At 36.8% G+C, this 14,732-nt stretch overlaps 1 protein-coding gene across 1 annotated transcript; it reads right to left on the bottom strand.

Annotated features, from left to right (window-relative positions):
• Positions 1-5,792: 5,792 nt before the first annotated feature.
• JCHAIN (joining chain of multimeric IgA and IgM) lies at positions 5,793-14,282 on the bottom strand. Its single transcript, XM_058722350.1, has 4 exons — positions 14,123-14,282; positions 10,332-10,458; positions 8,175-8,255; positions 5,793-6,775 (listed from the first exon to the last, which is right to left on the bottom strand). Exons 1-4 carry the CDS (start codon positions 14,184-14,186, stop codon positions 6,571-6,573), a joined length of 477 nt encoding a protein of 158 aa, XP_058578333.1. The 5' UTR covers positions 14,187-14,282; the 3' UTR covers positions 5,793-6,570.
• Between the last annotated feature and the right edge of the window lie 450 nt (positions 14,283-14,732).

Raw genomic sequence — 14,732 nt, 5'->3', positions numbered from 1 at the left:
GAGAACACAAAGAGAAAGAGGAGCAGCCCAATCCTAATTTTATATCATATTTCTTTCTCCCTCTCTCTTTACAACTCATGTATTTCTAGAAAGTTCTACTTCCATTCTATTTCATTATTATCTCCTTCAAGACTACCCCGGCCTTAACACCACCAACTTCCCTGAGGGCTCATGGCACATTATCTTTTATATTTAATCACACATTGTTTTGTTTTGTTTTAATTTTTTTTAATCTTTATTTTTGAGAGAGAGAGAGACAGACACAGAGACAGAGTGTGAGTGGGGGAGGAGCACAGAGAGAGGGAGACACAGAATCCGAAGTAGGCTCCAGGCTCTGAGGTGTCCGCACAGAGCCCGATGCGGGGCTCGAACTCACAAACCATGAAATCATGACCTAAGCTGAAGTCAGATGCCCAACCGACTCGGCACCCAGGCGCCCCTTAATCACACATTGTTTTGTATCATGTGTTTTTTCCTGTGTTCATTCTGCCTATACAAGGGGGAAAAAAACTCCTAAGAAGCGAGGCCCTTATAACTGGCACTGTGCTGAGCACAGAATGGATGCTAAATAAACATCACTTTTTCTTTAAATATATTTTATAAATGAATACAAGGCCAGAATTTCCCAAATTTTAATATAATTCATTAAAAATAAAAATTAATAATGATTAATATTTTTCTAATTACAAGATACACACTTGTTATTGAATATTTGGCAAATAATGAAAAGTAAAATGTAACAAATAAAAGTAACACATAATCCTAACATCTAATGTTAATATTTCCTCCTATTTTCTTCTATGTGTGTGTATGGAGGAAGGGAGTCTTAAAATAATTCTTTTATGAAATATCCTACACTTCCCTCTTCACGTTTTATAAGCAATTTACACACAGTTAAAAATACTTAAAGCTTCACTCTCATCGTCTGTGAAATATTCAGAAATATACCTATACTATATTCCCTTTGATACTAAAGTTTCTTACAAATTTTCACTATCATAAATAATGCTGTGATAAATATCTTTATTCCTCCTTGTCCATATTTTTTATTATTTCCTCAGAAGTGGAATTACTGAGGGAAATGGTCTGAAAATGTATTTTAGACAGGATAACATACTATGTCAGAGCATTGGCTTTGGAGTCTGAGAGTCTTGGATCCAATTATAGGTTATCCGTATACTATTTGTAAAATCTTAAAAAGATTATTTCATCTCTTTGTATCTCAGTTTTGTCATTTGTAAAATGAAGATAGTATTTATTTCATAGGGCAGTTACGAGTATTAAATGAAAGGTGTGTTAAAATGCATATGCGTTGTACTTCATAAATCAACCACCAGGGGGCAACGGAGGATTAGAATGCTAAAGTTGTAGGGTCTCAAGCAATTCCCCAACTGTAGCTGCACCTGGGAATGTTTTGAGACTTGCTATTTCTCCTAATGCATCCCAGAACTACTTAATCCGAATCTCTGGGGTGGGGCCCAGCAATCTGTTACCATGAGTTTTCCAGGTGAGTCTCATGCATGCTAAAGTTTGAGAATCACTGATCCAATACATATTTACATTTTTCTCTCATTTGTTGCCTGAGCAGAGAGAAAAGCTGAAAAACAATTAACACACAAAAACAACTGCAATTTACAGAAGGTTACTGAATGTTACAACAGCTGTACTAAGTAATATAAATATATTATGTATATTGGGGTTTTTGTATTTTAAAAAACTGTAAGAGAGTTCACTCCCATTCTTCAACCTTAGATTCAGTGAACTTGCCCTTGGTGACCTGCCATTTAGTTACTAAGAAGAGTCTGTATTTCCACCCAGGCCATGGGTTTACCCACTATACTACACTGCCACCCCAAAGCCAAGACCTGGGCAGTACATCAAAGGTTAATTTTCCCTTCCAGCTGCTTCTAGATTAGGGAGTCCATGCATGTCTGGTTATGAACATGTATACGGTGGTATGTTTGTGATTGCAGAAGTGTAATTATGCTCCATTTTGAATATCAAGTTATATAAAACAATTAGAAATGACAATAGTCTTAAAGTGAAAACTGAATACTTGGCTTGGGTGTACTAGTTTCTAAGGGCTTGATACAAAGAAGCATTACTTTTACTCTTAATTAACACAATATTTCTTTACCGGTGCTGAGTGTGCTCATTTAGGCAAATGGCTACCTTTCAAGAACTATACAGAAGGAAAGGAAAACATTCTCACCAATAATATCCATTATGCCTGTCTTTTAAAAATATTCACTTAATTCAGGGGTGCCTGAGTGACTCGGTCAGGTGTCCGACTTCAGCTCAAGGCGTGATCTCACAGTTCATGGGTTTGAGCCCCACATAGGGCTCTGTGCTGACAGCTCAGAGCCTGAAACCTGCTTCAGATTCTGTCTCCCTCTCTCTGCCCCTCCCCTGCTTGTGCTCTCTCTCTCTCTCAAAAATAAACAAAAAAAAATTTTTTTAATAAAAATGTCCATTTAATTCATATTAAAAAGGAAGGACAAAAAGTTCAAAAATAACTGACTTCTGACAGATGAATTGATTAACCTCAAAATGCTGCATGAGTTGTAAGAAAATGTAGTGGGCATAAATGACTGCCAAGAGCCTCTGTTAACCTTTGTTAAGGCTATAGCAGTGATTCAGTTTTCCTTGTCATTTACTAGATCAAGTGAGCCAGTCAAATTTTTAATTACTCACTGGATTGTTTTTCTCGTTTACAGTATAAAAGTGACACCCAAAGAGTCTCTGTGCGGGTTACATGAGAGGACATAGGTGAATCACCTGGCATGTGAAAAATGCTCAGTATCACCATTCTTAAATCAGATACCTCATAATTGTCCATTTAATTTAGACCCTGAAGAAGCAGAATCCAAGATAAGATTAAAGGTGCAAGAGATTTTTTAGGAAAAATACCTGTAAGAGGAGATGGGGTGGGAGCCCAAAAAGACTGGGACAACTGTCAGACCCTCATGCAGGACTGACCCGTGTGGAGGAAAGAGGCTAGGAGGGAAGGTTGGGTAGGTAGTATCTAAAGGTGGGCCAGGAAATGTTTAGTGAATCTGATGGGGAGTCCTCAAGTCAGTCACCCCTCAGAGGAGTCCTATGCCTCCCAGGAGCCTGTCTTAGTATCCTTGCCACCCTCAATCATTATGTGGTGGAAGCAGCCCATGGACCTCTCCCACAAACGAGAGCCGTAAGTCAAATAAGCTTGCTGCAGAGCCAAGAGTGGCCTTTCACAGCTGCCTTGTCTACACTGATTCCCTAGTGTTTCCCTGATAACAAGCAAATGTATGAGTGAATTTTAATCTTTCTTCAATAACTCTCATTTAAGAACCAGCAGCTACTCTGGATTTATACTGAATGGGTTAATGTTCAATAAAGCACTTAGATTGGTGTCTAGTACATGGTAAGTGGCCAAATTGTTATGAACACGTAAGGTCTTAGAGTTTAACTGAACTTCTGAAAGAATGAAGACCTATAGAACTTATGTTTGCTCTTAGGTTTTCTATTTCGGCTGTCCTTTAATGAGGCAATAGGGCTGGAATAAGGCTGGAATCTTTCTTACAAGGATCTGCTATGTGCTAACCAAAACTTTTTCTGTTGGGTATGCAGAAAAACTAAGGCAAAGATGGCAAAAGAACAGAGGAGCCTCTTCAGAAACAGTGTCCCCCTAAAAGTTCTCATCACAGGGGGAAAAAATTTTGTAACTATATGAGGCGACAGATGTTAACTAAACTTATTGTGGTAGTATTTCACGTTAGATACATATGTAAAGTCATTATGCTGTACACAGTGTTATATGTCAATTATATCTCAATAAAACAACGGGGTGGGGGTGGATAGAAACGCGGATTCACAAGCCTCTCGGGAACTCTCCTGGTATAATCTGAAACCAGCCTCTTGACACAGAGGACAGGGAGAGACCAAAGAAAGAAGCAGACCGTGTTGGTAGGCGGCAATTTTAACAATAGCAAAGGGAACTTACATACAAGGCTTGTCAAGATGAATGGATCCCCACACTTGCCCACCAAATCTTAAAAGCTTATAAAGAGGCTTTAATTGGGCTCAAACACGTATGCCATGCAGGTGTTTTCAACACCACATCACTATCTCAAGGCAATGTACCTGGAGCAGCCTCTGGGAGAAGGAAAGGCGAGGGGAACCCACGTTCCAAGGTCAGGGGACGGAGAGAGAAGCCTCTAGGTGCCCAGGTCCTGCCTATGGGTCAATAGGTGGTCACATCTTTTTTGATCACGTTCCCCAGAAGCCACCCATAAATTCTTATAATGCTTAGGACCTTATTGCTTTGCCCTCATGAGATTCTGTCAGATGATTCATTATTTATGCATGTGTCTTATCTCCTCAAGTAAGTTGTATTCATGTTCAGTCATTCAACAAATATTTATTGAGCACCTCAATGTGCCAGGTGATGTACTGGGTGCTGGGGATACATCATTGGACAAAAATATCTGCCCTTGTGGACCTTATACTCTAGAGGGGGAAAGAAACCATAAATGTGATAAATCAGTAAATTATATAGCCTACTAGAGGGTGATAAGTGCATGGGGAGAAATAAACCAAGATAAGGAAATAGGGTTTGCAGTTTTAAAAAACATGGTGAACTTCATGAGATGACAATGGGGCAGAGGTCTAGGGAGTGAGTGGTGGTGACGATTTTGAGGGCACTTATCACAGCTTAATCACCAAAAAATGTAGCACGGTTCCTTGCACGTGATAAATATTTAATAAATGTTTACTGATTAAATAAAATTCAAAGACTTGGCTAAAACCACACACTAGATCAAAGATTAGTCAAGAATGATGTATCTTTGCAGGGTGCCTGGGTGGCTCAGTCGGTTAAGTGTCCGACTTCGGCTCAGGTTATGATCTCGCAGTCCACGGGTTCGAGCCCCGCGTCTGGCTCTGGGCTGACAGCTCGGAGCCCGGAGCCTGCTTCGAATTCTGTGTCTCCCTCTCTCTCTGCTCCTCCCCTGCTCATACTCTCTCTGTCTCTCAAAAATAAATAAATGTTAAAAAAGAATGATGTATCTTTAACACATCAAAACTACGATCCCTACTGATCCCTAGAGTGTCCCAGCCCTATCCAAAAAAACAAAACAAAACAAAAAAACAAAAAAAACGCTGAATAATCAGTACGAACACAGTGGAAGTTATTAAAAATTACTGTTACCATTTAAAAAAAGAGACGCCTGCCTGGGTGGTTCAGTCGGTTAAGCGTCTGACTCTTGGTTTTCATTCAGGTCATGATCTCACGGTTCACGAGGTTGAGTCCTGCATCTGTGCTGACAATGCAGAGTCTGCTTGGGATTCTGTGTCTCCCTGTCACTCTGCCCCTCCCCCACTCGCTCACTCATGCGCACATGCTCTCGCTCTCTCTGTCAAAGTAAATAAACTTTAAAAAAAAAGAGAGAGAGAGAAAACAGAACAACGCCTCTTCAGGAAACTTTTACTAAGCAGCCTCCCATTATTTCAAGTCCAAAGTCAGCATTTACTTTCCACAGAACCCTGGGATATGTATGTCAACTGGCCTTGGCTTTCTGCCATAAGAAGTTTATGTGCCACGATAAACACTATGTTTGTCAAGAAGGACCTTGCCTTTTAATTTAATTCTAGGTTTAAATGACGAAGCTACTTCAAATATGTACAGGTATGAATTCAGTGATTAATGCATAATTATATCGTACTTACACACTGTCATCAGTAATAAGTTATATTTTAACTTACATACAAAAAAGTTTCCACAATTTTTGTCAATAAATTATTTCACACAGGTATATGCTTATGAATCTATTTAATTATTCAAACTGTGCTAGAGAATACATATTTTGGAATACACATTTCATCAGATTCAGTTACAACATACATGATTTCCAATGGAAATTTCCTACACTACCCTGATTATCAAAGAAAAGTCTGTGTCATCTGCCATCGAATCTGTGCTATGTCAAAATATATTTCCCAAATACGCATTTAATGATGTCACATTCAGCTCATTAGTCTCATAAATGGAGATCCCATTTTAAATTACTTTTACAAATATTTTGGAAACACGTTTTCCAATTATTATTTTTCTAGTGAAGACATATAATTGACCTATGTTTACATATAAATTTTCTCTGCACAGTGACACTTTTTAAAAAGAGAACAGTATGGAAGGTGCAAAAGCTCTGGCTCTCCAAGGCAATGCCAAAAAAAAAAAAAAAAAAAAAAAAGAAAAGAAAGTTGAAATTTAATTATGTCTTCTGATTTTTACTCTTTTGAGTTTTATTTTCTCCCCTTGTTTCTTTTTAAATGCTAGGAATTATATTCTTAAGGGCATCTACCCCTTCGGGCAAGGATAATGAGAGACTTCACTACTTAGAGTTAAGAACATACAGTTGAAAAGTCATTTCAATAAAAATAATTATGTTACTATTTCAATTGGGGGGGTTAGTTTTACATGAAGAAAAAAAATCATTGTTTCAAATTCACTGGTGGTAAATATATTAACTTTCTGCATCGAAATGAAGAGCCTTTTAAGATAAGGAGCTATGCAGTCAGCAGTGACTTCAGTTAGTCAGGGTAACAGGAATCCGGGGTCAAGGCTGTTTCCACCATCCTGGTCACACCACCATAGGTAAATGGGACCCGATTTGTGTAGCACTTGTTTCTGTCATAAGTGTAGCAGACCTCACTCTCTTCATCACAGATGTTGCTTTGGCTGGCCATAACTATTTGATTATCCAGCTCTACTTCCACAGGATCACATTTTTTACAGCTGAAAAATAAAAATACGTATTAGACAATATCCACCAGATGTTGTATCAGAACCTGAGTGACTATTCGTTTCTATCCAAAATCAGCTGGCTCTTGCAGCTCTGACTTGACCACTAACAAAAGGTAGCTCCTTTCAGACCTCAACTGCTCTACAATAAAGAATAGTTAACAGGATTTTTCAGCCTTTAATATACAAAAATTCGTTGAAAGTAAACAATATAAATTAATGATATGACAATATCATGGTTTTGTCTATACTGTACCTCACCTTCTAGTCTGTTAGGTTTGTTCCTAACCGTAAAGGAGGATTAAACAGGTTATGTACAGTGACAAAGAAGGAAGAAATATTTTTTAAGTTTATTTATTTTGAGAGACAGAAAGCTGGTGCATGCACGTGGGGAAGGAACAGCGAGAGAGGGAAAGAGAATCCCAAGCAGACTCCAGGCTGTCAGCGTAGAGCCTGATGCAAGCCTCGATCTCACGAATTGCAAGATCATGGCCTGAGCCAAAAGGAAGATTCAGATGCTTAACCAACTGAGCCACCCAGATGCCCTGGGAAGGAAGAATTTTTTTTTTAATTTTTTTTAACGTTTATTTATTTTTGAGAGAGAGACAGAGTATGAGTGGGAGAGGGGCAGAGAGAGAGAGGGGGATACACAGAATCAGAAGCAGGATCCAGGCTCTGAACTGTCAGCACAGAGCCCGATGCGGGGCTCAAACCCATGAACGGTGAGATCATGACCTGAGTGAAATCGGATGCTTATCCAACTGAGCCACCCAAGGCGCCCCAGGAAGAATATTTTTAAAGAAAAAGAATTGTCTGATGTTGGATTCCATAGTTTCCAAAGTAACACCTACATGTTAATATGTCTGAAATCCAATTATCTAGCTATTAAGACAAATTGGCCCTTCCTGTACTAATGGCAATAATTTCTAATTTAGAATAAATTTATAGCTGGGGCGCCTGGGTGGCTCGGTCAGTTAGGCTTCCGACTTCAGGTCGTGATCTTCCGGTTTGTGAGTTCAAACACCGCGTAGGGCTCTGTGCTGAGGGCTCAGAGCCTGGAGCCTGCTTCAGATTCTGTGTCTCCCCCTGTCTCTGCCACTCCCATGCTCATGCTCTGTCTCTCTCTGTCTCTCAATAATAAAATAAAACATTAAAAAATAAATAAATAAATAAATAAATAAATAAGAATAAATGTATAGCTAACTTTTATCTGTGATAAAGTTTTATAAATGTATGATATCTCATAATGAGCACAGGAATTAATGTATTCAAAGCTCAAATTATATTGGTAAATGTTTATTCCTCATATATTCAGAAACATTCTTACTAACAAGTTTAAATAAAAGTTATGAACTTCCATATCTATATTAGTATGAAGGAGAAAATCTCTTACACATCGGACAAATGGTACACAAAGTTGGTTCTCAGTGGTGAGGTGGGATCAGAGATATTCTCCCTGTTGTTCAGAGGAACGCTAAAAAAAGAAACAAAAGAGATCAAAATAATGAAACTAGCAAATATTGCCATTTTTGGTAATAGGTATATTGCTGGACAGTACTTACTGTCTCATCAGCAGTTTAGTACATTTGTACTCTATAACACTCTACAAGCACTCTACAGTAATACTATTGCTCAGATTTCACAGTAATTTGCATATTTTAAACATTTCCCATTCAAAATAAATCTCCCAGAAGCTCCTCTGTCGATGATCTTCACTTAGTTGGCAAATCCCTGCTTTTCCTTTAAAAATCAGCTCAAGTTTTACCCTCTTTATGATGATCATCCTCACCCCTGAACAAACTCCTTCCTCTGTTGTCTCACTGACATTCATGTATGAAGTTCATGTATCTTTATTATGGCAAAGGCCATTTCACAGTTGCTTGTCTACAGAGTGGTTGCTGTAGTAGATGATGTAAGTTCTTTGTGGCAAAAACATTTATGCTTTCTCAATGCCTTTCTAGATGTGTGGCATGTAGAATGTGCTCAATATTTGTGGAATAAATGGATATTATTATCCATATTTTAGGACTGCAGAAAGTATCAACTGGAGAGCTCTATGATCTACCCAAGTTCACACAACTACTAAGTAGCAAAGCTGTAACTGGACTCAAGATCCCTAGATTTGGTGATGTTCCGTGAAAAATTAGGTAGCCCTTCTCAACTAGTTGAGGTGATTTCATTAATGCTTACATTTTTTTCATCTATGTCATCATTCTTCCTCATGTGCACCCCTCCCTACCAAAGGACACAAAGGAAAACGTGACGATGGATTTAGCAATACCATCTACATACATGTCAAGCCAAAACCTTAGACACCGTCTCTAAGTCCTCCCTCTCTGTAATGACCCACATCTAATCCATCTACCAGTTCAACTGACTCTGATCCTTTGCAATCTGTGCACAGTTCAGGACACCGCCGTTTCTTTCCTAGATCGTAGCAATATATTAGCCACATTATCGCCAAAATGGCCTCTAAAATACTAGCCTAATTTTCTTCTCTGCCTAAAGCCTATAGTGTCTTCACACAAATAACAGAGTACCCTTATGATGGCACAGAAGGCACTTCATGATATGCTTCCCCCTCTCCAGCCCCATCTCTCACCATGCCGCCCTCTTTACATGCCAGCTGTAAGCAGCTGCTTGCAATTCCACATATTTACTAGGCTTTTCTCATCTCCGAGTCTTAACAATAACAAAAGCAGTTAACAGTTCTGACATTTACTGAGTATTTACAGTGTGCCTGGGATTATGGTAAGCATGTTACGTGACGATCTCATACAATTCCTTACAGCAATCATTTCCTTTCCCTGGAATGATCTGCCTCACCTACCAACCCTGTCACTCCCCACACACATTTACCCAATTAACTCCCACTCAGCTAACAGCCACTTCCACCTACTAACTCCAAACACCTGACTCCCACCACCACTTTCCCTTCACCCTCCAGGACTGGACTGGGTGCCCCTCCTTAGTGCTTCTGAAATATCTTATGCTTATTCCTGTCATAGCATTTACAATACTGTGATTGCCTTTTAAACTGCTTAAAATTTCCTACCAGACTGTAGATTATTTGATGGCATGGGCTGTGTTTTATATAAACTGTTGTATCCCCAGCTCCAATCCTCACTGGCATTTAGTAGCAGTCAATAAATGTTTCCCGAATGAATGAATGAATGAATGAATGAATGAATGAATGAATGAATGAATGAATGAATCTATTCCTTATTAGAGTATAAGGGTCTAGTAATATCAGGAAAGATTTTAACTAATGAGACAGATAAGTAATAAACATGTATGAGGGTCTACTGTGGGTCAAACACTGTTCTAGGTGCTTTTGTCCATTAGCATTTTTAACTCTCACATAAAGTCTGCGTGTCTATATATGCACATAGATAATTAACCTTTTTTTACAGTTTAGAAATAAGTTCTTCTAAGTGCTGCACATCAAAAAGAGGGGTATAGACAGATATTACATTCAAACAGTAGCTAATATCTGAAAGTCTCTCTGCTTACAACATGCAGAAAAAACATTTTTTTAAATGCCACGTACATAATTCTGATGTTTCTCTCCACAATGTCTTCATTAGGATCTTCAGCAGAAGGGATGATCCTGGAAGTAATCCGGACACACTTACATTTGTTGTCAACGAGAACAGTCCTTTCATCGTCATCTTGGGCTTGAAGATAAAACATTATTAAGAAGAAAGGGGGGGAAAGGTCTGTTTATGGACTTTTACTGAGGTAATTTATCTTTTTTCCTGTAGAAAAACTAAGTTTTGTGGTTGATCAGTTTCAGCTTTCTCCATTTGTTCTCTTTCCTAATCTAAAATGCTAAGCGGAATCTTACAGCATCAAGAAGGAAATCCAAATGCACTCCAAACAAGTTTTTTTCTTTTTCTCTTGGACCAGTCTATGGGAACCTGGCTGAAGTATTTCTGATTTTCATCTAATACTTTTAATAGAGGCACAGCTCTCTGAATAATGCAGCCTTGTAAAAATCGGTGCCAAATGACAAAATGATAGAGAAAACAAAAAATCTAGATGATAGTTCTCTCAGACCAAAGTAATTATTCAGAAGTGAACAAAAAATAACTTCAGCCTTTATAGTTCCAGTTTGAAGTGTCACATCCTTCCTGAACCCCCATTGAAACTTTTTTTACTCCTTATATTGCATTAGAGTTAAAAACAGGCACATTTTCTCCAAGATAACCTTACTTGGTGAGACTTTTAAATATTCTTTACTATAATTTTCCTATCTTCTTTTTCATAATAACAATCAGGTTATCATGGCATAATGATTCATTCAAATAAAATAATAAGTGCTATATATGTTAATATTTCTGATAGGAATTGTTTTAAAAGATATGGTATATATAGATGTAAAGTGCTATAAATTTGCAAAAACAGTTTAGAAAATATTAAAGATACAAGCTTTTGAATGGACACACAGATGACCATTAAAGCCTTAACTCTGACTATCAACATTTATGGTCTAATCTGAATATTGGAAAAAGAGGTCTGGTAAGTGTTGTAAAGAATAAACAAACAAAATTTTTATAATCAGGACTTGTATCAGTTAGCAAGTATTTGAAGAATTATAACAACTTTATTTAATAGGCTAATTAAACAATAATAATGATATTTGATATATTTTTGTTTTGTTTTATTAATTTTTCTTATTTTTAGATCATTGTAAATTCACAGGTAGTGATAATAAATACCAAATAGAGAACCCATGTACATTTTACCTAGTTTCTCCCAGTGGTAACATCTTGCAAAACTATAGTATAATTTCCCAGCCAGAATACTGAATTTGATAGAATTCACAAATTTTAGCTTTTATTTACTCAATGTAGGGTGCTTTAGAAAAAAAAATCTTATAACCCACTACAATAAAATTGATCAGGATAGATATAATTTTAATTGGAAGTCTAATTATTTCAAAGATATCCCAGAACAGAGAGGACCTAATTGCAGTATTTCAGTCTTAATGATTAACAGTCATTACAAAAACATTTTAAGACCATTGTTTTGTACTTCAAATTGTTGGAAGTACTTTACAATGCATTATTATGGCATTATTCATAACTTCTTAATATGTCTTCTGATAAAAGTCTGTACAGTATTAAATATCTTTTTTTTTTAATTTTTTTTATTTATTTTTGAGACAGAGAGAGACAGAGCATGAACGGGGGAGGAGCAGAGAGAGAGAGGGAGACACAGAATCCGAAGCAGGCTCCAGGGTCTGAGCTGTCAGCACAGAGCCCAACGCGGGGCTCGAACTCACGGACCATGAGATCGTGACCTGAGCCGAAGTCGGATGCTTAACCGACTGAGCCACCCAGGTGCCCCAAAGTCTGTACAGTATTGCAGAAGAAACATTATGAATTCAATTCAACATAATAATAAAACTTTCCTTAACATTTTGAAAAGAATAAGATGACTTAAGTGGTGTCTTTTCCCTACTCCTATATTCAAGACTCTTAAATGTTTTTCTCAATAAAATACAAATGAGTATGTAACGCCTGACCAAAAATACCGATTGAGTCAAGCATGTGACTTGTCTATTAAGTCTTAAATAGAAAATGTCTTTATTTTATTTATAGCATATAATTTCTTTTCTTTTTTTTTTTCAAATTTTTTTAATGTTTATTTACTTTTTGAAGGAGAGAAAGACAGAGCATGAGCAGGGTAAGAGCAGAGAGAGAGGGAGACATAGAATCCGAAGCAGGCTCCAGGCTCTAAGCTGTCATCACAGAGCCCCACGCCGGGCTCAAACTCCGGAACCACAAGATCATGACCCGAGTCAAAGTCAGATGCTCAACCGACTCAGCCACCCAGGTGCCCCATATAATTAATTTTCTTACCAGAAACCTAGGAAAAAACTATTCCTGTTTATTACTACTTACTGTTATCATATAAAAATATTAGGCAACCTAATACATCTTCCAGGGAATATACAAATACAGTCAATGCACCAAGGCTTAAAAGATCCTAATATTCTCACTGACAGACAGCATTTTTCCTAATAAACCTGTTAGTACTAGAATGTACCTTACTTTATTCCAAGAGCACCTGAGACATAGCAGGTGCTCAATAAATATTTGTTAAATTTAATTCAGTTCAAAAAATAAGAAAATATGCTTAACAACACATACTAGATTTAAACATGAGTTTACTAAAAAGTGATTCTCCTATATAGGCAAAAGAGGATAGAAGTTAGGAGTGTGGTCTATAGGGTTAGATGGCCTGGGTTCTACCTACCACATGCTTGCCATGTGATTGTAGCTAAGTTATTTCACCTTTCTAAATCTCAGTGGACTCAACCATGTGTTAGAAATATTAATAGTACCTATCTCAAGTGATTACTGTGAGAATTAAATGGAATAGTATATGTAAAGCAGCTAACATAATGCCTGAAAAATAGTATGTACTTAAGAAATGACAGATCTTTTACAAATGTATCTATATGTATTTCATATACATGTTTATAGATATATAAACATGTTAATAAATTTTTATTTATATATTAGAGATCCATATACTGTACATTTTTAATTCTACTATCTTTATGTTTAAATATTATTAGAAATTCATTATTTCTAATGCTAACTTAGCAAAAAATATATTTAAAACGACTTCTTAATTACAACATACCCTGTTCTGAAATGAGAGAAATAAGCTCAGTAAGTGTTAGAAACAGGCCAAATTATATCATTTCTAACTTTGCCCTTCTACATGAACATTATTACATCTATGGTCAGGGTGTATTCCATTTTCTACAGTAGTTTGAAAGGTTAATAAACAAAACAACCACAGTTGTGCCATCAAGTTATAGGCAACCTGTATAATATTAAACATTGTTAAAGTGTCATAAGAAATCTGTAGGCTCAGATTCAGGAAAGTTGTTAGAAGCAATATCAATCTCCCTGGGTAAGTAAAATCCCAAGAATTCTATATTGTAATTATTACAATTACAATAATGATCATATCATGTCTCCAGAATATTCTCTTAAGGTACTCAAGGAGAGGATTACTGATTTTCAAGATTCAATATGAAAATTTATATAAGTATAGCTGTCAGCACTTATCCAGATACATATATTTTCTTATTCTCTAAGTTATAGTAGGCAAACAAATAAGAGGAAAAAAAGAATAAAAAGAATTACAATGAGTCTCATCTGCAGAAAGATCACTGCCCATATGAAGGTTAAGGCATGTTAGAAAAAAGTAGCCAGACAGCTAGCTAACTGAAGCACAAACACAAATGTTTAAAACTGAAGAGCAGATCTGTGTTGTATTTTTCCTTTTATCTGGGTTAATTTTCAAAATACCACATACCTGTCACAAGAACAGCCTTAACAAAAATGGCTAGGACTCCCCAGAAAAGCAAATGGTTCTTCATCTTGGCTTCACTTCTTTAGAAAAACTGAAGCTAAAAAGTCAGGGTTAAGGTGTGTGAAGTATAAGGAGTGTGCAAATGATGGTGCTTCTGCTTTCTTAAAATAACACCCTAGGCAGCTAACAAACTAAAAACAATCACAACTGCGGTTGGAATCTGAAATTTAAATGCAGCACTAGACAGAAGTGTATGTCTCAGATTTCTGTATTTTCTTCCAAAGTAGTCCCTCCAAAGACCTACTCTGATGCAATTACTCTTTATTTCACATTTGCTCTATAAAGTTAAACCAGATGATTCATAATGATTTCAAGTCAAGAGTACATTAAGAATGTTTAAGTAGGGATTCCTAACTTTAGTCCCTACACAATATTGTTTTCAAATCAAATATGTGATATTTGTTATGCCTAGAACAGTAAATGAAGGGAAGAGAAGAAGAAATTAAAGTCTTTCAAGGTCCCAATTATATCTTATGTCAACTTTTTCTCCTAGCCCTTAATTAACCAAGCTATCAGATTGAAATATACATATTATACATGACATATATAATAT

This window comes from Neofelis nebulosa, chromosome 3 (assembly GCF_028018385.1).
Source record: "Neofelis nebulosa isolate mNeoNeb1 chromosome 3, mNeoNeb1.pri, whole genome shotgun sequence".
NCBI lineage: Eukaryota > Metazoa > Chordata > Mammalia > Carnivora > Felidae > Neofelis > Neofelis nebulosa.
Note: the sequence above shows the minus strand (reverse complement) of the source record. Positions and strands in the feature narration are given on the sequence as shown.

Excerpts from the sequence above, each read along its gene's own strand:
- JCHAIN (XM_058722350.1), bottom strand. The coding sequence starts at position 14,186 with ATGAAGAACCATTTGCTTTTCTGGGGAGTCCTAGCCATTTTTGTTAAG. Across the intron at positions 10,459-14,122 it reads TAAGGCTGTTCTTGTGACAG|CCCAAGATGACGATGAAAGG; the intron begins GTATGTGGTATT and ends TTTATCTTCAAG. Across the intron at positions 6,776-8,174 it reads GTGTACCATTTGTCCGATGT|CTGTAAAAAATGTGATCCTG; the intron begins GTAAGAGATTTT and ends TTTATTTTTCAG.